Here is a 21,717-nt window from a genome sequence, read left to right on the forward strand (position 1 = left end):
TGCATGTCAGTTCTATGCGGAATCTTTGCGACGTCATACTTTACCATTTTACATTTAAACTTTAATCGGATAGGGACGTCCCCATGAGCCGCTTACAACCGCGCATGTTTAAACGCCCTGCGTCCAGTTTCCCAAAGGCATACATTTCGTTAGCACCATCAATCTCAATGGTTCTTACGATTCACTTAGCCTCTAGATGCTTTTGGGATACTGGGCCCAGCTATGAACAAACTGTGGCTACTTGTATGAGAAAAATAATACGTAAGAATTTGTGAAGTCAATGCAGATTCACAGGAGCTGTTGCCACTATCCACCATTCATTGTACATATTTACAAAAACTATTGCACTTCTTTCCCTAGTCAATGATTTTATCATTGCTTTGTCCTCCTTTAAAAGGTTTTGTCTTGATTGGTTCAGGAATAGTTCATATCCCTAAAAATGAGGAAAAGCGTTTTCACAAATGAAATAGCTATGAAATAGAATAGCTCTAGGATAAAGTCATTTATTACAGAAATGTTAAAAGACAACAAGATCAACATATTTACAAAGCATCAAAACAGACAATATGTTGGAAATGTGAACAGTCATTCTGGCATGACATAATATACAATAATAAAAGACTGTCCTTTACAACAATAGCTGCAGTGTCTCCAGTCAAGAATAGTTAGTTACAGGTGGAAACAGTATGCAACAAGTGACAATAAAACATTATTCAATTGAACTTTACATAATCAGCTTGCTGTTAAAAGCAGCCCTCTTATGACATGTCTCCCATTTCTAAGCAGCAACACCCTCAGTATCAATACATCATCATCAGTTGCACCAACACAGAGTTACAAGCCATGGCGCATCACATGCCGTTCCAGGTCAGTGCTGTTCATGAGAGTCCGACCACAGAGCTCGCAGGAAAGTGCTTTCTCATTTCTGGTCACTGGAATTATCTTCAGGGTAGTGGAGGCATCTACAGGAATGATAACAGAATAAGAAGCAAAGTTAAACATCTGACAGGGAACCAGAAACAGTTTGATTAATTGGATGTCAATAGTTTCGTGTCAAAATTGACTTACCTTTTGGTGAAGATATGTTGCCATTTTCCTTGTTGTTTTCCTCCACCTCGTGATCTTGCTTCTCGCCACTCTTGGGGTTTTCTTCATATTTTTCATCCTGTTCAGACCCTTGCTCCGGTTTATTATCGCACTCAGGTTTTAGACGGTCAGTCTTCACTGCCTCCTCATTTTCCTGTGTCGCACCATGATTACTGTGCATTTCCTCTTTGCCCTCTTCATTTTCAAACACTGGCATCTTGTGATAGTTGCAGGCTTCATCTTTAAGCACTGACATCTCATGATATTGGATGTTTTGTTCTTCTATGTCCATCTCTCCAGGTTCTTGGTTCTCCTCCTCACAGTCCATGAAATGTTCCTCTACCTTCTCATGGGATTGCTTATATTGTCCCTCTTGGTTCTCGTCATCACTAAAATCCTGGAATTCACTGTTTTGGGCTGTGTTCTCTGTCACCTCCTTATCGCCATCTTTGTTCACCTCATCTTGTTGCCCTTGGGTCTCCTCACAGTCCATGAATTGTTCTCCCTCCCCGTTGACTCTGCTCAGTCTTGTTTCCAGTTCCTCCAGATGGACCTGTCCCACCAGCTCATGGTTCCTCACAACCTCCCGGAGAGAACACCACAAGGAAGATTACATATTTACATCAGCTACAGAAGGACAAATGACTCAACGGAGAAGACTTGATACATCAAGTCTTAAATCCTAAGGCACAGTCCTCTGTGCCTTAGGAGCCGTTTCTGTTTAGAGCCACAGTCTAGTTAACATGGGAGTCATGATTGAGGGGGTGTAAGGAGAGTGTAGCTAGAACACTAACCTGGTGTTTATCGCACAGGTGTGCCTCCAATTCGCTCAGCTGTGTGCAGTCGAAGTAGCACAGTCTGCATTTGTAGGGCTTGATATCGTCGTGCTTGAGCATGTGCAGTAGCAGTTTCTTGTCACTGGAACTGGTGAAGGTGCACTTGTGGCAGCGGAACACGATGCCCTCGAGATATCGTGACAGCTTCGGACGACGCACCTCTATAGGGGCCACTGGCTGCTCTGTTTAAAAAAATTAACAAACCAGGATCAGCAGTGTAAAGTCTGGGTGTGGTACTGACAAGTAGAAGACAGAATAAATGGTAGACAGCCATAAAAGGTGTCTAATGAGTGTCATGATGAATAAAGCATGGATTTATTTGAACAATACCACAAGAACACCTACCACGATGGAGGACAATGTGGTCGATCATGCAGTTTTTGTTTTTGGTGTGGTAAAGACAGAGAGGGCAGTGTAGCTCCTTATGAGCTTCTGTTGGGCTACCGGCATGTGCCGTCTCTATGTGCATATCCAACTTCTTCCTAATGTAAGTATTCAGAGAAAAAAATGGTATCACAAATTTGGCAATATATCATACGGAGGCTTAATAGATGGCAACAATTGAGACCAAGAAGCATTTGTACATCATTTAAAGAGTCAGTTAATGTAGCAATACTAGGTGTCACAGGTGCTTCTTGTTCAATCAGTATTCTTTAGACATAGCAATAATATGTATACTAAGCAACAAATATGACACAGCAAAGGCAAGCATGGGCATTTGAGCAAATTCTTCTGGAAATAATATATTACCTGAAGCCTGTGAAAAATGAGCAGTCCTTGCACCTCACAAGCCTTTTCCCATTGTGGCGATTTATGTAGTGTCGACGCATACTCTTGATGTGTGTTGAGGTGTAGATACAAAACTCACAGACGAGTAAGCCATCTTGAGTGGTCCTGGTGGTCTGTGGGCTTGGAAGGCTGCTGGAGGCCTTGGCCTGAGCCACCTGCCTGTAGTGGTTGAGCTGTCTCTGGACATCTGGGGGCTCCGAGTATACTGGTTCTGTAACGGAAAATACACTGGATATTAGTACCACATTACATTGACACTCAGCAGATGACTTCTCTGATTTACAGAAAGGTAGGGGAGGTGCTAATGGCAAAATACTCTTGAGGAGTATATATACAAGACAATGCATTTTCAAAAATGTGGGTTTGTATAGCTATACTGATTGTCTTCTCTGTATGCTGCATAACACATTTGCATATTTTAGAGGAAGTGTTCGAATCATGAAGTTTAATAATTCAAATCCTAAACAATTCATGTAAAAGGGAACACTTGCTTTCAGTGAGGTCTGATTCCTCAGAATCAGACATTTGGTTGCCTTCTTGAGGTTCTAGCAGGTTCTGGGTCTCTTCAGCGGCCCTCAGGGTGTGTTCCTTGTTCTCGCTACCGGTCAAGGAGGAAGGGAGGTTCTTGGATGGGTCCTGAGCTACTCCAGCAAGACAGATTAAAAAAAGCAAACAGGTTTAAGATGTTTTCCACAGCTTTTGTCATTTCATACAGTATCAGATTCTGTCAAATTGACAGAGATACATTTTTTCTTAAGCCTTTGAAAAGTTGTGACAATGACAGTGTGCTGTAGCAGTAAGGTTGTCTCTGTGCTGTAGCAGTAAGGTTGTCTCACCGCCATGTACTTTGAGCAGATGATTCTTCAAGAGGCTCAATATGGTAGTTCTGTAACGACAGAGCCCACAGTGGAAGGGTCTGATGGTCCCGGGTCGATGTCTAATATGGCGGTCAAACCTGAAGAGACAATAGCAGACATTTCACAAATTGATTTATCCAGTTGGTTTATATACAAACAAGAAATAATGTTGTATGGTGGTACCTAAGGTAACATTACAAGAAAGAATCAATCACATACTATAAATACTCCCCTCTGAGTGGTTCATGCTCTGAATGCTGATATATCAGACTGTATACCACGAGAATAACAAAACATATTTACTGCTCTAATTACATTGGTAAATAGTTTACAATAGCAATAAGGCACCTCAGGGGTTTGTGGTATATGGCCAATATACCACAGCTAAGGGCCGTATCCATGCACTCCGCGTTGGGTCGTGTTTAAGAACAGCCCTTAGCTGTGATATATTGGCCATATATCAAATCAAAATCGCCCCCCCCTTGGACCTTATTGCTTAAATATACAATAGAAATCTCTTCCTCTCACATCTGCTTCTGTTGATGAGGTACATTGTCCAGCCGTTTGAGCGCTGCTGTAGCTGCATGGCTCCGCTCATGTGAGCGTAAACCTTTCAAAGACATGAAAGTTCGCCCGCAGTGGTTGCACTCCTCTCCTACTGACCCCCCCCCTGGTTCTGTTGTCGATGGGACAGGGGAAGGAGACACCAGTGGACCCATCCCTGTTGTAACAGATTCCACCTTTGTCACAATCCAATGACTGTCCGATTCTTCTGCTGTCAGAACCTCGGGCAGTTCTTGTCTTTCCTGTTGAAAGACAAAAATAAATGATTAAGGTTGAGGATCACATAGGCTACATAAAGGGCAAAATGCATAGGGTTGCACTTTATTGCATTATGTGCCACTTACCTTAACAGGCTTGGTCTTTGGCGGTGGGTCACTGAGGCGTTGTTTCCTCTTCTGTCCATTTGTCAGCTTCTGAAACTCCTCACTATGATGGTCGAGATGGGAGCAGAGATCCGCACTGCCCTGGATTTGGAGGTTACAGTATCCACATCTGTAGAACTCTGTGCCATCCTCTGAAGTCTTTGAAAGTATAGTGAAGTCTTGTGTGAAATCTTCATTGTGGAAATTGGTGTAGTGGATACTTAGCAGCAGATTTGAGTTGAAAGATAACTTCACGCATTTCTTGCATTTAACTGGATGCAATGCTTTGCCTTTCTCACATTGTGGATCAAATAATTTGCATACAGGTTTATGTTGCTGGGGATGACTTCTAGGCTTGGGGGGAGACTGCACTGTGTTATTCGGGCTAAGTTTGCTAGATTTGTGCTTGCTGGGAGAGACTCCTGGGTGGCAAATCGCATAATGGGAGACCAGGCCTTTTTCACTAAGACATTGGAAAAAACAGCGAGAACAGCTTATCTTCTCACCAGGTGATTTGGTTTCCTGACTCAAAGAAGCCTTATGGTCCGGTGAGTTTGGAAGAATGCGGTGAGGTCTGAATGCTGGAACAAAGTGGTTGGTGAAAGCAGCATTGCCATGTTGCCTCCTATAGTGGGCTGCAAGGTATTTACAAATCAAAGTTGTATACGAGCACAGTGCACACTTGTAGGAAAACTCTTTGTCCTCAATTGGAGCCACTGTACTGTGGTTAATGCGAAGATGACAGGCAAGGCCCTTTTTAGTGGCGCAAAGATACTTGCAAAGGTGGCACTTGACCATGATGGATTTCCCATTTTTTAAAATGGCAGCCTGGGCAATTGAGGTCTGGGAGCCTCTGTATTTGGAGAGCAATTGTTTTTTAATGGCAGCGGATTGTTTCAAAGCTGGTTTGAATATATTTGCGACAGATCGTTTGTGATCCATCTCATAGTGAGCCTTCAACTTCTTGAATTTTGCATGGATGACTGGACACATATTGCACCGGAAGCCTGCCAATCCCATCCGCTTACCCGATCGGACTTTCAGGCATTCATTTGGGTCAGTGAAGTGCACAATTTCTTGTTCAAGTCTCTCAGTTCTGGCTTTGACGGCTGGATGCCTCATCTGGCAGTGAGTTAGAACACCATGAGAGTGAGAGTTCACATACGGACAGATTGAACACTTGAATACCAATGTCCCCTCACTTGTACTAGGTTCCGCTTCAGGTTCACTTTCATAAGTTGATGTATCATATTCCGGATGTTTCTTACCACAATGAGTTAACATACCATGGAGGTTGTTGAACTCTCCAGAACAGACAGGGCACCTATATCGCTGGTTTGGCTTTGGAGTTTCATGAACACCAAGCTGTTCATGGACTTTCAAATCATATTCCGGATGTTTCTTTCCACAATGAGTAGACATACCATGGAGGTTGTTGAACTCTCCGGAACAGACAGGGCACCTATATGTCTCGCTTGAACTCAAGGTTTCATGAACATCAAGCTGTTCATGGACCTCCGGTTCTTGGGTCTGCCTACTACTAATGACATCTAACACAGACCCACCTTCCTTGACAGACCATGGATGAACTGCATGGTAGTGGCTGCTTATACCCCCCATGGAAGTAGCCTTAAAGGGACACGCTCTGCATGGATAGACTTGTGTGTCACCTCCTCCGGTCTGAAAAGATGAAGTGGTCTTTGGAACATCCCCAAACCTGAGGATAATCTGATCATGTTTTTCATTGTGTTCTGGGTTAGGCTTCGTCTTTTTAGATCGAGAAGTCTTAGGGCCGGCATGTAACCTCAGGATGATGGATTCAAGTCCAGTTTTTTTATCTGGATGACGTTGCCGGTAGTGCCGGAGGAGTCCCTTCGCATCAGTATGTGAACAAGCACACCACTCACAGTGATAACCTTCCTGTAAATGGCCATCTTGGTAAGCCCAATGTATAATCGTAGTGATTGGGGCTTTCTCTTGGTGGTTATTCCTCAGATGTCTTTTCAAAAGATATATATGGGGAGTTGTATAAGAGCATTTGCGGCACTTCAAGGACCTGAGCAGTGCAGCTTTCTGCTTGCGAGATTGTGAGGCTTTCATGGAGGACCTGTTAGGCTGTTGCATTGTTGATTTTTTATTTGGGCCGGGAACAATTGCAGTATATCTGACAACCTGATCCGCAGTTCCCTTCAGATCACCATGTCTTAATTTTTGATGATTCAAAACCCCCCTAACTGTCGGATTGTCATAGTCACAATGCTGGCAGTAAAACAACTTTCTCTCTTCTTCTTGGGATGAGTTTAGCGAGTTTCTTCGTACTGGGTGGGATTTGCTCATTTGCCCCAAAACAGTAGCAGTATATTCAAGGATTTGCTTAGCAGTTGGCTTCATATCAAGGTGTCTTTTCCTTTTATGATTCAAAACCCCCATCACCGTTGAATTGCTATAGTTGCAAAGCTGACAGAAAAACACGTGTTCAACCTCGTCCTTCAAAAGAGGATGAGACAAGAGGTGAGGCGAGTTCACTGCTTTTGGCTGAGATTTTTTAGTTTGCCCTCGGACGACAACAGTATGCCTTAAGATCTGCGCAGCATTTGTTTCGAGATCACAATGCATTTTACTTTGATGATTAAAAATCCCCCTCACTGTGGGATTGTTATAGTCACAATATTGGCAGAAGAACTTATCTAACTCTTCTTGGACAACATCAGATGTTAAGAAAGAGGAGTTAGGCGATTTGCTAGTTTGGGACAAAATCATAGCGGTATATTCAAGGATTTGTTTAGCAGTTGCTTTAAGATCTGGGTGTCTTTTCCTTTGATGTTCCACAACCACCCTCATGGTTCGATTGCTATAGTTGCAAAGCTGACAGAATAACACAGCCTCTTCTGTCACAAGAGGAAGAGGTAAGATGTGAGAAGACTTTGTCAAGTTGACTCCCTTAGACTTTTTGGATTCTTCGGTTTGCCCTCCAACCTCAGCAGTATGCCTGAAGATGTCGCCAGGTGTTGTTTGGAGTTCACTGTGTCTTCTCTTTTGATGATTCAACATTCCTCTCATTGAGGGATGCCCATAGTTGCAAAATTGGCAGAAAAACAAGTTACCTGCCTCATTTCCAATATCAGATGTGAGGAGAGAGGAGTCAAATCCAGCAGACTGAGGTTTATCTTTCTGACTACGAAGCTCAGATGTATATTGAATGATCTGACTAGTTGATGTCTGAAGACAACGATGTCTTAATTTCTGATGATTCAAAACCCCTATAGCTCTGGGGTTGCCATAGTTGCAGTACTGGCAAAAAAACAAGTCAGCTATCTCGTTCTCAACAGTGGATTTGAGAGAAGAGTTTGATGAGTCAAATCCAGTAGACTGAAGCTTTTCACTTTGAACATGAGCCTCAGCAGTGTGCTTGATGACCTTATTAGCAGTCACCTTGAGATGACTCCGTCTTAACTTCTGATGATTCAAAACCCCTCTCAATTTGTGGTTGCTACGAATCGCAGCAGTATGTTTAATGATCCGTTTAGCAGTCGACTTACGAGTACTGTGTCTTAACTTCTGATGATTCAAAACCCCTCTCACTTTGGGGTTGCTACGAATCGCAGCAGTATGTTTAATGATCCGTTCAGCAGTTGACTTACGAGTACTGTGTCTCAACTTCTGATGATTCATAACGCCTCTCACTGTGGGGTTGCAATAGCCACAAAACTGGCAGAAATACAAACTCTCATCTGCCTGCGAAACATTGGATATGGGAGGGGATGTGTTAGGAGACTTAACTTCTGGGAGTTTGAATGGCTTTATAACATGTTCCTGTGCTAAATCATTTTGGAGGGGAGTGCTATGTGAGACTTTTCCTATGCCCTGTGACACTTTGCTTTGACTATGAACCTCCGCAGTATGGAAATGGATCTGTTCAACAGTAGCATTGAGATCACTGTGTCTTGACCTTTGGTGATTCAACACCCCCCTCACTGTGAGGTTGCCATAGTTGCATTGCTGGCAGAAAAACACGTTCTCTACATCATCCTGTGCAACATCGGGTTTAAAGAGGGACGTGTTGGGGGACTTTACTTCTGGGAGTTTGAATGGTTCCAAAACCATATTTTGAGGAGACGACTGTGTTTCGTCCTTAGCTTCCCTGGAATTGGCAAGAGATTCTTGTTTTATGTCATCAATTGTCAATCCTGCCTTCGGATGGCTTTTTTGGAAGTGGGCAAGCACAACAACCACTGACTTATTGCTGAAGGCACAATGTTTGCAGTGGTACAGTTCCTCATCCACTCCCATGGAAGCAGAACATTCTTTTGGGGGTATAGAGTTGATATGAACAGTTTCTTTACATGTGGTCAGATAACTCTCAGGAGAGACAACCTCTGCATTCTTTAGGCTGGAAGTTTGCCCTAAATGTGATTTAGAGGGTTTGTCTTTAGAAGGCTTGGCAGTAAAACTGCAGTACATTAAAGGACTGCTCATTTTCAGTTTTGGATGTTTGTTTTTGTAATGGGGTTTCAAGTATTTGCCATTAGAAATGGTGAATGGGCAGGCAAAGCACTTGTACACCAAATCAAGCTGATCTGATCGCATCATGAACACATCTGGAGCTTCTGGGTGATGATCCCTATAGTGCTTCTTGAGGTCATCAGGGGTGGCAAACTCAACAGGACACTCCAAGCAACGGAAGGTGGCAGTCCAATCATCTGGATTAATGATGTACTGAAAGTCATACCTGATGTATGGGTGCATTCTCTGGTAATGGGTGCTCAAACTGCGAGATGACCTGTGATTGTAGTCACAATGTTTGCAACGATAATGTATTTTGTGTTTGTCCCTGCTTTCTCTATTTTCCAATTGATCGTGCTCATCTTTTTCAGTTCCTGAGGCATCTAGTTCAGTTCTCCAGGCATCCCCCTCCTCTTCATCCTCGCTAACCTCAAAGGTGAACGCAGTGCCCCCTGACAGCTTGCTTTGGATGACTGTACTTTCAGGGCTCGTTTTGATCTTTTTCTTAGCAGGACTCAAAGCAGTGTCATCATGCATCCTCTTCTTGGTGGCATTAGCCAATGGCTCTGTTAGTGGCATTTCATTATACGTTTCAGGTTTTGGATCCCGCTGTTCTGTCGCTGTTCCGTCCAGCAGACTTAGCCCCATGCTGTAAAAAAGGTAACTGTGCTCACTTCGCTGGTGAGTGTAAAGATCTTCTAGCCAAGTTGCAGAAAAGTTGCAGAGTGAGCAGCAGTGAGAGCCCTTCTGTTCACTTTCTGTATGAGATCTCTCTTCAGTTACTTTAGAGACACCTTTACCACCGTCGTGGTCATAGCTAAGGAAAGGCGCATGTGACACGAGGGTCACATCATGCGCACGTGATGGCCTTGAGAGGTTGGGCAACTTCAGTTGTGAGGAATGTAAAGATGACCCATGCGCAATTTTGAATTTGGAAATATTTTCAGAGGATCCCACTTGAGTTTGCAGGTTCTCCAGCAATAGACTAGAGCTAGGAATGTTTATGGTTTTTGAGGTAGACTTGGATTTGGGGAAATTCAGTCTCCCCACTTCCCCTTGTTTGCATTGGAGTCTTGACACATTGTGTTGGTTCTTATTCCCTGGCAGTGGCACTTTGACATTAAGCAGCTTGCCCCCTAAATACAGTTTCTGTGTTTTCAGGGTCCTGCCCTTACCAGGACCCTTTACCGAAACCTTGTGATTTGTTCTTTCATGTTTGATAATAACAGGCCAACTGGAAGATGTAAACATACAATGCCGGCAAGAAAAACTCTCCTCTGAATTGTTGTAGAGAGTGCTACTGTGAGGTTGTGTGGAACTCTCTGAGGGATTAGAACTCCCATCATTTTGTGAAGGATCCACATCAACGCCATGCACCTTCTTCATGTGTTCCAGGAGGAAATATTTTGATTTGAATAGGAGGACACAATGGTTACACTGGAATGACTGACTTGGAGACATGGATTGTTGAGAGGCTGGTTGACCGTGGGTCATTTGATCAGACTTGTCGAGGTGCCCGGAATCTGTAGGTGTATAAAAGAGCTTTTAATCTATACAACTGCAGAATAATACATGTATCAGATATGAATTATTACATGTGCTATGTATCTAACTATTATCAGACCAACCAAGCACCTAAAAAGGCAGGTGATAGAGTTCACCATTCTCCAGTTAACAACTTGTATTATGGGGTAGGCTGTTGGCAGAATTATTTTACAGAGTATACAAGTCAAAAATAAGAAGAACAACAAGTCATACCTTCCTCCATCTCCCCTGGCTCTGCGAGTTTCTTGATCCCAGAACTTTACTGACAAATGGGAGAGAAACATATGGGGGAGCATAATAATTTGATGACATTGTCTCACATAACACAAGCAAAACCAGACTAAACATGCAAAATGCAAAAAAACTGATAAAAGGAGAGACATTTACCAACTTCTCCACAACTAGGTGACTCCATAACTGATCCAAATGACTTAATAAGACAATAGGTGTAATTTATCTGAATAGGATTTAGACCTATAGCTGATCTGAATATAACATTTTTGCAGGAAGTACCACAAGTTCACTGTCATGTATACATTTAATAAATTGTAAGCACAGTTAGTCACACTGAAAAGTGTTGCTACACAAGTACAGTCACAGGTCGAGACTTAAAACGTATGGTTTGCTAGTGATATTCTTATAGTTCTGTCTCTGTGCACAATATCACATTCTCATTACTGAAAAAGTAGTGACTTTTAGCTTATCAACACACAAGAATGGTGTCATTATAACCATAATCAACTGCATCTTAAGATGATGAGCTCTGAATGTCCTCTTGGAAAAGCACATAACTATTTTAATAGCCCAACTTTAAGACCTGAAGAACCAAGACATAAGGTGACTCCAGAAAGGCAAGTGTAATGTAGGCAAAACACACTACATAGCCTAGGCCATATTTTACCATAGGCATACATTAATCCAACCAGCTATAATTGACTCCATGCATTCATAAACAAACACAAAATTAGAAAATGAAAATTACTGAAGTAAATGTGGTGTGCTTGCTGGTCTTGAAGTATTTATGGTTGTGAAATAGTTGTGAGTGACAGCAGTAATCAAATCAAATGAATGTATTATATAGCCCTTCGTACATCAGCTGATATCTCAAAGTGCTGTACAGAAACCCAGCCTAAAACCCCAAACTAGAGGTTGACCGATTAATCAGAATGGCCGATTAATTAGGGCAAATTTCAAGTTCATAACAATCGGAAATCCGTTATACCTTAATTTAACTAGGCAAGTCAGTTAAGAACACATTCTTATTTTCAATGAAGGCCTAGGAACTGTGGGTTAACTGCCTTGTTTAGGGGCAAAACGATAGATTTTCACCTTGTCAGGTCAGGGGTTCCAATCTTGCAACCGCACAGTAAACTTGCACTCCACGAGTAGCCTTCCTGTTAAGCGAATGCAGTAGAAGCCAAGGTAAATTGCTAGCTAGCATTAAACTTATCTTATAAAAAGCAATCAATCATAATAACTACTAATACAGTTTAGCAGGCAATATTAGCCAGGTGAAATTGTAATTTCTCTTGCGTTCATTGCACGCAGAGTCAGGGTATATGCAACAGTTTGGGCTGCCTGGCTCACTGCGAACTAATTTGCCCGAATTTTACGTAATTATGGCATAACATTCAAGATTGTGCAATGCAACAAGAATATTTAGACTTCGGGATGCCACCCGTTAGATAAAATACCTAACGGTTCCGTGTTTCACTGAAATAAACATTTTTTTTCTCGAAATGATAGTTTCCGGATTCGATCATATTAATGACCAAAGGCTCGTATTTCTGTGTGTTATTATGTTATAATTAAGTCTGATTTGATAGAGCAGTCTAACTGAGCAGCAGCAGGCCCGTAATCATTCATTATAACAGCACTTTCGTGCGTTTTGCCAGCAGCTCTTCGAAAGCACATCGCTGTTTATGACTTCAAGCCTATCAGCCTAATGGCTGGTGTAACCAATGTGAAATAGCTAGCTAGTTAGCTGGGTGTGCGCCAATATTGTTTCAAACGTCACTCGCTTTTAGATTTGGAGTAGTTATTCCCCCTGCGCTGCAACGGCCCCGGCTTTTGTGGAGCGATGGGTAACGATGCTTCGAATGTGGCTGTTGTCGATGTGTTCCTGGTTCGAGCCCAGGTAGGGGCGAGGAGAGGGACGGAAGCTATACTGTTACACTGGCAATACCATAGTGCCTATAAGAACATCCAATAGTTAAAGGTATATGAAATACAAATGGTATAGAGAGAAATAGTCCTATAAATACTATTTTAACTACAACCTAAAACCTCTTACCTTGGAATATTGAAGTCTCATGTTAAAAGGAACCACCAACTTTCATATGTTTTCATGTTCTGAGCAAGGAACTTAAACGTTAGTTTTTTTTACATAGCACACATTTTTACATGGCACATATTCCTTTCTTCTCCAAAACGTTGTTTTTGCATTATTTAAACCAAATTGAACATGTTTCATTATTTATTTGAGGCTAATTTGATTTTATTGATGTTTTATATTAAGTTAAAATAAGTGTTAATTCAGTATTGTTGTAATTGTCATTATTACAAATAAATAAATAAAATTTCCATATGGTGTGCATGCTAGTTTGTGAAGGGTCGATTGATTGATAGGATAGCACGAACATGATAAAGTTGGTTTGGTGTCTCTAGCTTGAAAAGTTCAAGAGTTACTGTTGGTAAGTTATTTTATGCTAAATGTATATAGTTAATAAAAACCTTAAATAATTTGAAGTTAGGATAGCTTGAATGTTTTAAAGTTGGTCTTGTAGCTTAATTGGAGCAGGACCATTTTAAATAGCTACCACTGTATTACTGTGATTCTAACACGGAACCCAAACCGGCTGCGCGCATGCGCTGTCGTGCATAAATTAATTTTGTCCCCCTACACCAAGCATGATCACGAAACGCAGGTCCAAATATCGACATTAATTTGGGGACAGGTCGAGAAGCATTAAACATTTATGGCAATTTAGCTAGTTAGCTTGCACTTGCTAGCTAATTTGTCCTATTTAGCTAGCTTGCTGTTGCTAGCTAAATTTGTCCTGGGATATAAACATTGAGTTGTTATTTTACCTGAAATGCACAAGGTCCTCTACTCCGACAATTAATCCACACATAAAATGGTCAACCGAATCGTTGCAAGTCATCTCTCCTCCTTCCAGGCATATTTAATCTTTGAAATTAAATGGTGATTGGAATCTAAACTTTCATAGTATTACCACGACGACCGGCAACAAAGTTCGTCTTTCAATCACCCACGTGGGTATAACTAATGAGTAGATGGCACATGGGTACCTGCTTCTATAAACCAATGAGATGGGAGAGGCAGAACTTGCAGCGCGATCCGTGTCAGATATAGAAAGGACTTCTATTTTAGCCCCTGGCAACGCAGACGCTCGTTGACGCAATAATTGAATAACATACATTTCTAAATGTATTTTGCCGCGCACGTGATGTTAATTTTAGCAAATTTAAAACCGTTATAGTTAAAAAGTATAAAGAATCTGAATGCAAGCAATCTAATTTGGGTCAGTCTGAACATCTCAATGTTGGTTTGGTGTTGATAGCTTAAACGTGTAAGTGGAGATGCGTGCCAAAATGTTCCCCATGTAAGTCTATGGCCCTTTTATTGCCATTGAAATGCATTGGGAGCGCATTTAAATATTGTTCTAGTACAAAAAGTATGGATGCTATCAAAAATAATTTCTTAAACAATTTAAGTTGGGGCTGTCTTGCACATTTGAAAGTTGGTTTCGTGTTTTTAGCTGATAGGGTTAGAGTTGGTATTTGTTCTAATATGTAAATTAACATTTGAAAGCTGGTTTATCTACATTTGTATAGTTGAAAAGTTACTGTTGGTGAGTTATTTTATGCTAATTTATGCACATTTGTATAGTTATAGTTGATCAAAGTTTAGGATTTAGTTGGGTCAGTCTGAACATCTCAATGTTAGTTTGGCATTGATAGCTGAAATGGTGTATTTGTCAAATCCAAATACTTCCCATTCAAGCCCATGGAGCGTTTATTAATATGTGTCATGTTTGTAGTTAAGAAAGTACAAATGTTATCAACATTCTTGCATGCAAACAATCTATATTGGGTCAGTCTGAACATCTCGAAGTTGATCGTTTAAATAGTGTAGGAGGAGATACACCTAAATGTTCCGATGTAAATCTCTGGCACATTTATTGCCATTGAAATATATTGGGAACACATTTACATTTTGTTGTAGTTAAAAAAGTATTTATGCTATCAAAAATACTTTTGTCAGTCTGCACATTTGGAAATTGGTTTTGCGTTAATAGCTAAAGTCGTTATTAAGGGCTAGAGCGAGCAGAATAAATCAAATAATAATATGAGTATGTAAGAAATCGAGAGTTGTGTATTGCTTTGCAATCACACCTAAGTGGCCACAGTGTGTCTTCAGACATTGCATGTTTATAAGCCTCGTCCTCAGATCGAAGAGGACCACAAAATGATTAACCACAAAATGTCAGTTGATCTTTCCTTTGAAATCCTCAACCCAGCAATAGATCAAAGGACAAGACACTTCAGCACACAATCCGTTACATGCGAGACAACACCTCTGAAATTGTGAACTAGAATATTTGGACATTTGCAGCCTTATACTAGAATGGGTAATTCGCTTAAACACAACAGTATTAGCAAGGTAGCCAAAGCTTGAGCTGAGCTCTGGCTGCATTGACATTATATATCTAGATTGTCTCTTAAATGCAACCCCTGATAACATATAGCAAACTCTGATAACTGCACAGACTTACCAAATAACACTTGCTGCATTTATTAGAATCAAACTTGTGAACAATCAAGTTTACACCATTTCGGTCCCAGCTCTGTCACTTGTCGAACAGGAACTAAAATTGCATGGGGAGTGGAATCGGAACCCCCTTTGCCTTTCTATTGATCCAGTTCAGAAATATGAAAAATGTTACGAAGCAAAAACTACAAAACGTGTCCCGCAATGAACATTTACAAAGACGTTAATGGAATAGATTGAATAGCCTACTCACACTTTTCCACAGAGAATCGGTGAGACTCAGACTATTTTTCGATTCCTCAATGTGTTAGCTCTGTAGTCGATGTTCGTCGCCATTTTTTCCCGCTCCTACAACAACCTCATGTGTCCTCTTCCGTCTGACAACCAGCAACGCCGGGGTCGAGGGGCTACACATAAAACAATTTAGCAGTCGCGATAGTGCCAGGGGGTGGCGTGCAGTGCAAATAAATCTGTCAATCAACGATAACGATAAAGCCAAAGACAGTACAATCATGAAGATAGGCAGAAACTGCTTCTCCAATAGAAATCCCCGATAACGCTTGTAGGCGATGTCATGGCGACGTTGCCTAGCTAAGCGCATGCGTTAAAACGGTCTCTCACGCCGAACTGCGCATGTGCATGCCGTCAAACTCAAAGACATACCTTCGAAGGAAAGTTTTTTTGACGAAAATAAAAACGTGTCAGTTTGCCACTTTCACTTGTTTGGAGTAATAATATGTTCAACTACTTTAAAACATTGGCTCAAATCTAGGTTGTGTCTTTAGATTTTGAGAAAATTAACAATTAAGGAAACTTCTCTCATTGGGCGCATTGGAGTGGATCACTTTTGTCAAGTTGTTGACCATCATTATACACAGCCTTTCAAAGTGTGTTGCATTATGATTATAAAACATTTCCGACATGTCAACCACATGAACTTTACTGAAATCATTTGATCAAAGGTCATGCAGTTTTTGATGAAGTCACCTTCACGTAGCTGCAGTTTCTTGATTTCAAGCCAGCAGTCTTTGTGAATGAGAAACTTCCCTCCTTCTCGGAGTCGTGCAATGCTGTCGTTGAGATGAAATTCTCTTGTCCTTCGGACACTTCCGCAAGCACTGTGGCGTCTCAGCAATAAAAGCATTGACATACAGAGTGTGCTCTGCTTCCGATGATACATTTCCCGCTTTGTGGGGGACTGAAACCCCTTACAATGACACTAACGGTATCAGTCCCGTAACTGACCTGATGACTCCCACTGGTGAAACGCTGTGCGATATCGCAGGCAGATAACCTTGTCTCAGTTCGCAGGTACTGGAGAGGTTGCCACACAAGGATGCTGTGGTGACTGACAGGCCTCGACAGCCACTGAGTGTTTTGAAGCACAAACACCAGGAGATTTGGTTGAAAGGTTACAGCCAATCTAATAATGCGGCTGCTGACAACTTGTACAAAGGGTCTGACCTTTTCGTTTGTGTCTCTGCTACCAACACCAACCGCTGGTGGGGGGGGGGGAATACTAGCCCAGACCCAGGACGAGCCTCATCGAGGTCGTTGGGGGGGGGTCGAGACTAGGTGCAACACTGTACGAGGCAGTCAGAGCAGGAAAAATCTAGTTGTAAAATTCCCCACGAGAAGAGAGGAGCAGACAGGCCCCTCGATGGGGATAACCTTAGAACACATCTAAGATATCACTGAGGTGTACCACACTGGTCGTAAAAGAAGTCCAGCGGACTTTCCACCTCCAAAACAACAATAAACATTGCTTGCCATGTGTAGTTTCAACTACAATGCAACTAGTAAAATGCTCTAATCATGTGTTCCAGTAGGATAACATTTCAGAATAAATAAGTAGGATAACTGGTCCCCTTGAGTACTAGTGTCAATGCCAGCACAGTCAGTCCAGGCACAATCAGTAAGAAGGTAAGAGACCTCACAAGTCAAATTGCTACTGATGACAGCAACAGAGGAGTTAGTAGTCACTCAGATTGCAACACGTGGAAGGGAATCTCCAAATATCCAAAACACTCTTCTGATGGTTAACACACATGCCTCTAATAAATAGAATCCCCCAAATAGTCATGAACCATGATCACACCGTGTACGACTGGTTCAGTGCTTACAGAGTACCTCCGTCGTGAGGTTAGCTTCTCCGTGGATAACATAGCTATAAAATAGACTACAGTAGACCTATCGCCACTACTGTAAGACACATTGATGTGTAATAAAACTACTACAGGTCCCCTTAACATAGGTCTTGAGGGACACTGCAGTGGTTGGAGATTTTAACTGCTTGTTGAACCCCCTTATTGATAAGTTTCCCAGCGGTATAGCTTCACTCTCTCCTCAAGCTAAGTCACTTAAAGCTATTTGTGATGATCTGGGGTATGCGGATGTCTGGAGAGCTTTTCATCCCTCCAACAGAGAATTCACTTTTTTCTCTGCACCTCATGGATGTCAGACTAGAATAGAGTACTTTTTTATGCCCAGGACGTCTTTGAAGTCTGTTTTATCCACTAGGATAGGAAACATAGTCATATCTGATCATGCTGAGGTGATCCTGGACATAAAACTCAACGGGGCATTCAATCGGTCAAGACATTGGAGGTTGAATACAACCATTCTTAAAGACCATACATTCACATCATATTTTATTACAGAGTTTAAAGCATTTTTCTCTATTAACTCTCAATCAATCGCTTCTTTGGGAAACCTGTAAAGCGTATGCCCGGGGTCTGATTATGTCATACACAGCCACTAAGAGACGGAAAAAGCGTGAAAAGCAAAAAATGTTAGAGGGTGAATTAGGAACTAAAGAGAAGGACTACATTAAAACTCCCACTCCTGCCCTATTAAAGGAAATATCAGTCATTAGATCAACGTTAGACTCTCTCCTAACACAGGACGCTGAAAAGAAAATTAGATTTGTCAAGCAAAAGCTATATGAACATGGCGATAAGCTAGGAAAGTACTTGGCATACCTAGCTAAAAAGATAGCTGACTCAGTCAATTGCTACTATTACTGATTCTGATGGCAATCATTTATATGAAAATAAATTGATAAATTACTCATTTAAGAAATTTTATACAAACCTTTATCCCTCAGAACTGCCAAAGGATGCACCCAAATGAATGGAGAACTTCTTTTGTAAGATTGAGCTCCCTACTATCTCCGAAGAACAGAGGTCTCTCCTTAATGCCCCTATTACAGAGGAAGAAATAATGTTCGCAATTAAGAATCTGCAAAATGGTAAGGCCCCAGGACCAGACGGGTTTTGTAGTGAGTTCTATAAAGAGGTCCATGGCCTGATCCTTGAGCCATTGCGTGATGTTTAACCACTCATTTTCAAATTACCAGCTCCCTCAAATGCTGCGAGAAGCCAACATTTCCCTTATTCTCAAAAAGGGAAAATGTCCACAGTCTTGTTCCTCGTACAGACCAATTTCCCTTCTGAATGTGGATAGAAAATTGCTTCCTAAAATTCTAGCCACAAGATTAGAGGACTCACTGCCACTAATTGTGAAAGGAGATCAAACTTGCTTCATTAAGGGCCGCAAGTCATGCAACAATGTCAGGCGGCTTCTTAATGTAATTCAAGCCTAACAACAAAGTGCTATGGATGGTCTTGTGCTCTCCCTAGATGCTGAGAAAGCATTTGATTGTGTGGAGTGGTCTTACCTATTATTTGCTCTACATAAATTTGGTCTAGTGGACAACTTTATAAAATGGGTGAAAGTTTTATATGATGATCCTCAGGCTGCTGTCCTTACTAATGGGCTAAGGTCAAATAGCTTCTCTATACACAGAGGTACCAGACAGGGCTGTCCTTTGTCCCCTTTCCTCTTTGCACTCGTTATGGAACCACTGGCCGAGGCCATCAGGGTAAAGCCTGCTATACAGGGGCTACTCATTGGTGATGTTCACCATAAAATAATCTTGTATGCTGATGATGTCCTGATATTCATCTCTAGTCCCGAGACTTCAATTACATCTCTTATTAATATTATTGAATTATTCAGCAAATTCTCAGGCTACAAGATTAACCTAACTAAGTCAGAGGCTATGCCACTTGGTAGCCTACACTCTGTACCTAATACTTCTCCCCCCTTCCCTTTTAAATGGTGTCCCTCAGGTTTCATGTATCTGGGTATATTTGTAACTCCTAAATTCCAGCAAATGTACAAAGCCAATTTTGTTCCCTTGTTTGATACAATAAGACAGGATATGGAGTGCTGGAACTCTCTCCTGATTTCTTGGTTGGGTAGAATATCCTTCTTGAAAATGAACATTTTATCTAGACTACTTTACCCAATCCAAATGATCCCAGTATTACTCTCCAATAAGGTAATAAAGGATGTAAATGGATGGCTAAGTTCCTTTATATGGAGTAAACACAAGCCGAGACTTTAGATGGCAATATTGCAGCTGCCAAGTTCTATGGACCTATTGGACCTGCCCAATATCAGGTTCTATCAATGGTGTGCCCACCTTTGTTATATTTCTGACTGGATCACAAATTATGACTCCTCTATTTGGTTAGACATTGAGACTTCTCTTTCAAAATGCCCCTTACAGGATCTTTTATTTTTCAGAAGTTTCAAGTCTGTAGAAGATCACTGCAATAATCCCGTTACACTTAACACACTCAAAGTATGGAGATCAGTTCAACGCTTCCTGGGAAGGTCCAAACTAACCTCTGCTCTTACCCCAATTCTTAACAACCCAGATTTCAGTCCAGGATTGCTGGATGCTGGCTTTAACTTTTGGCTTAACAAGGGCATATGCAGGCTAAATGACTTATTTGCTGATAAGATTTTATTGTCATTTGAGCAGATGGTTGAGAAATATCGACTCCCAAAGCAGGACTTTTTCCGCTTCCTACAAGTAAGACATTATATATTCTGAAGAGCACCACCTTAATTGGTAACCCTGATGTGTCTGTCATTGAAAGAATGCTTTTTTTTCCCACAAAGGAAAATGTCTGTAAGTCTGTTTTATGATACTTTAAGGTCCTTTTCTGCTGTCATCACACAGAGGGTGAAACAAGTGTGGGAGAAAGAATTGTCTTTCACTATTGACAAAGATATGTGGGAGGACATTTGGAGGTATGCAAAAACAATATCTATATGTAATCGTACTAGAGCAATCCAATTAAGAATAATACACAGATTGCATATATCCCCAAATCGCAGAGATGCTTTTAGCCCCACTTCCTCTTCCCTCAGTGTCTTAAATGCAAAACTGATCAAGGCACCCTAACACATTGTTTATGGTCATGTACCAAAATACAAAGATACTGGTCTGGTGTTCTGCAAGAAATTGAAAAGATCCTAGGGGATGATCTAGAATTGGACCCAGTTTCTTTACTGTTAGGTCTCCCTAGTAGGCATGTTACTTCTGTGGGTAAAAGGAGGCTTTACAACATCCTTACCTTCGCAGTGAGGAAAAACATCATTTTACAGTGGATTAGTGATAAGGTTTCTTCTATTAAAGATTGGCATAAGATACTATTTGAATGGGTGCCTCTGGAATATCTGACATGTACATTGCATTCTAAAACAGACCAGTTCTACAAAGTATGGGAACCTTATCTAAATGACCTAGAACCTGAGGTATCAGCTATTATGCTGCAAGGATTCTCTTAGAATGGCGTGGATCTATGCATTTCAGAACTACACTGTACGTTCCATGTGTGGAACCTAACTTCTTGGTTTAAACTGAGCTTTTTTGTTTAATTTCTGTTTGTAAGTTTGTTTAAAATGTATGTATTGAGAGACGCAATGATGGGGATGGGGTGAGAGAAGCACCGAGCGGGAAGAGGAAAATGGTGTACGTATGTATGGGTGTGTGTGGTATGTATGTGTATGCATATATGTGTATATACATATATATATATATACATATACATATACATATATATACATATACATATACATATATATATATATATATACACACATATATATACATATACATACATATATATATGTATACATATATGTATACATATATATACACACATACATATGTATATATATATTATATATAATATATGTATACACACACATATGTATATATATATTATATATTTACATTTACATTTAAGTCATTTAGCAGACGCTCTTATCCAGAGCGACTTACAAATTGGTGCATTCACCTTATGACATCCAGTAGAATAGTCACTTTACAATAGTGCATCTAAATCTTAAAGGGGGGTGAGAAGGATTACTTATCCTATCCTAGGTATTCCTTAAAGAGGTGGGGTTTCAGGTGTCTCCGGAAGGTGGTGATTGACTCCGCTGTCCTGGCGTCGTGAGGGAGTTTGTTCCACCATTGAGGGGCCAGAGCAGCGAACAGTTTTGACTGGGCTGAGCGGGAA

General features: G+C 41.1%; 1 protein-coding gene across 4 annotated transcripts; it reads right to left on the reverse strand.

The window, feature by feature from the left end:
• Positions 1–487: 487 nt before the first annotated feature.
• Positions 488–15,895, reverse strand: LOC118393013 (zinc finger protein 462-like). Of its 4 annotated transcripts, none has more exons than XM_035785143.2 (12): positions 15,591–15,895; positions 11,872–11,936; positions 10,756–10,799; positions 4,477–10,520; positions 4,097–4,374; positions 3,548–3,666; positions 3,203–3,352; positions 2,673–2,922; positions 2,268–2,404; positions 1,881–2,104; positions 1,069–1,669; positions 488–962 (listed from the first exon to the last, which is right to left on the reverse strand). In XM_035785143.2, exons 3-12 carry the CDS (start codon positions 10,763–10,765, stop codon positions 835–837), a joined length of 7,941 nt encoding a protein of 2,646 aa, XP_035641036.1. In that variant the 5' UTR covers positions 10,766–10,799; positions 11,872–11,936; positions 15,591–15,895; the 3' UTR covers positions 488–834. The 4 variants fall into 4 exon arrangements, with proteins under 4 accessions (XP_035641036.1, XP_052317309.1, XP_052317310.1 ...); XM_052461349.1 differs by having other exon boundaries at positions 10,756–10,804; XM_052461350.1 differs by lacking the exon at positions 15,591–15,895 and adding an exon at positions 15,342–15,437 and having other exon boundaries at positions 10,756–10,804.
• Between the last annotated feature and the right edge of the window lie 5,822 nt (positions 15,896–21,717).

This window comes from Oncorhynchus keta, chromosome 14 (genome assembly GCF_023373465.1).
Source record: "Oncorhynchus keta strain PuntledgeMale-10-30-2019 chromosome 14, Oket_V2, whole genome shotgun sequence".
Classification (NCBI taxonomy): Eukaryota; Metazoa; Chordata; class Actinopteri; order Salmoniformes; family Salmonidae; genus Oncorhynchus; species Oncorhynchus keta.

Coding starts and splice junctions, on each gene's coding strand:
- LOC118393013 (XM_052461352.1), bottom strand. Junction 3,667..4,096: donor CCTCATCAACAGAAGCAGAT/GTGAGAGGAAGA, acceptor TTGTCTCTTCAG/GTTTGACCGCCATATTAGAC. Junction 963..1,068: donor CAACATATCTTCACCAAAAG/GTAAGTCAATTT, acceptor TCATTCCTGTAG/ATGCCTCCACTACCCTGAAG.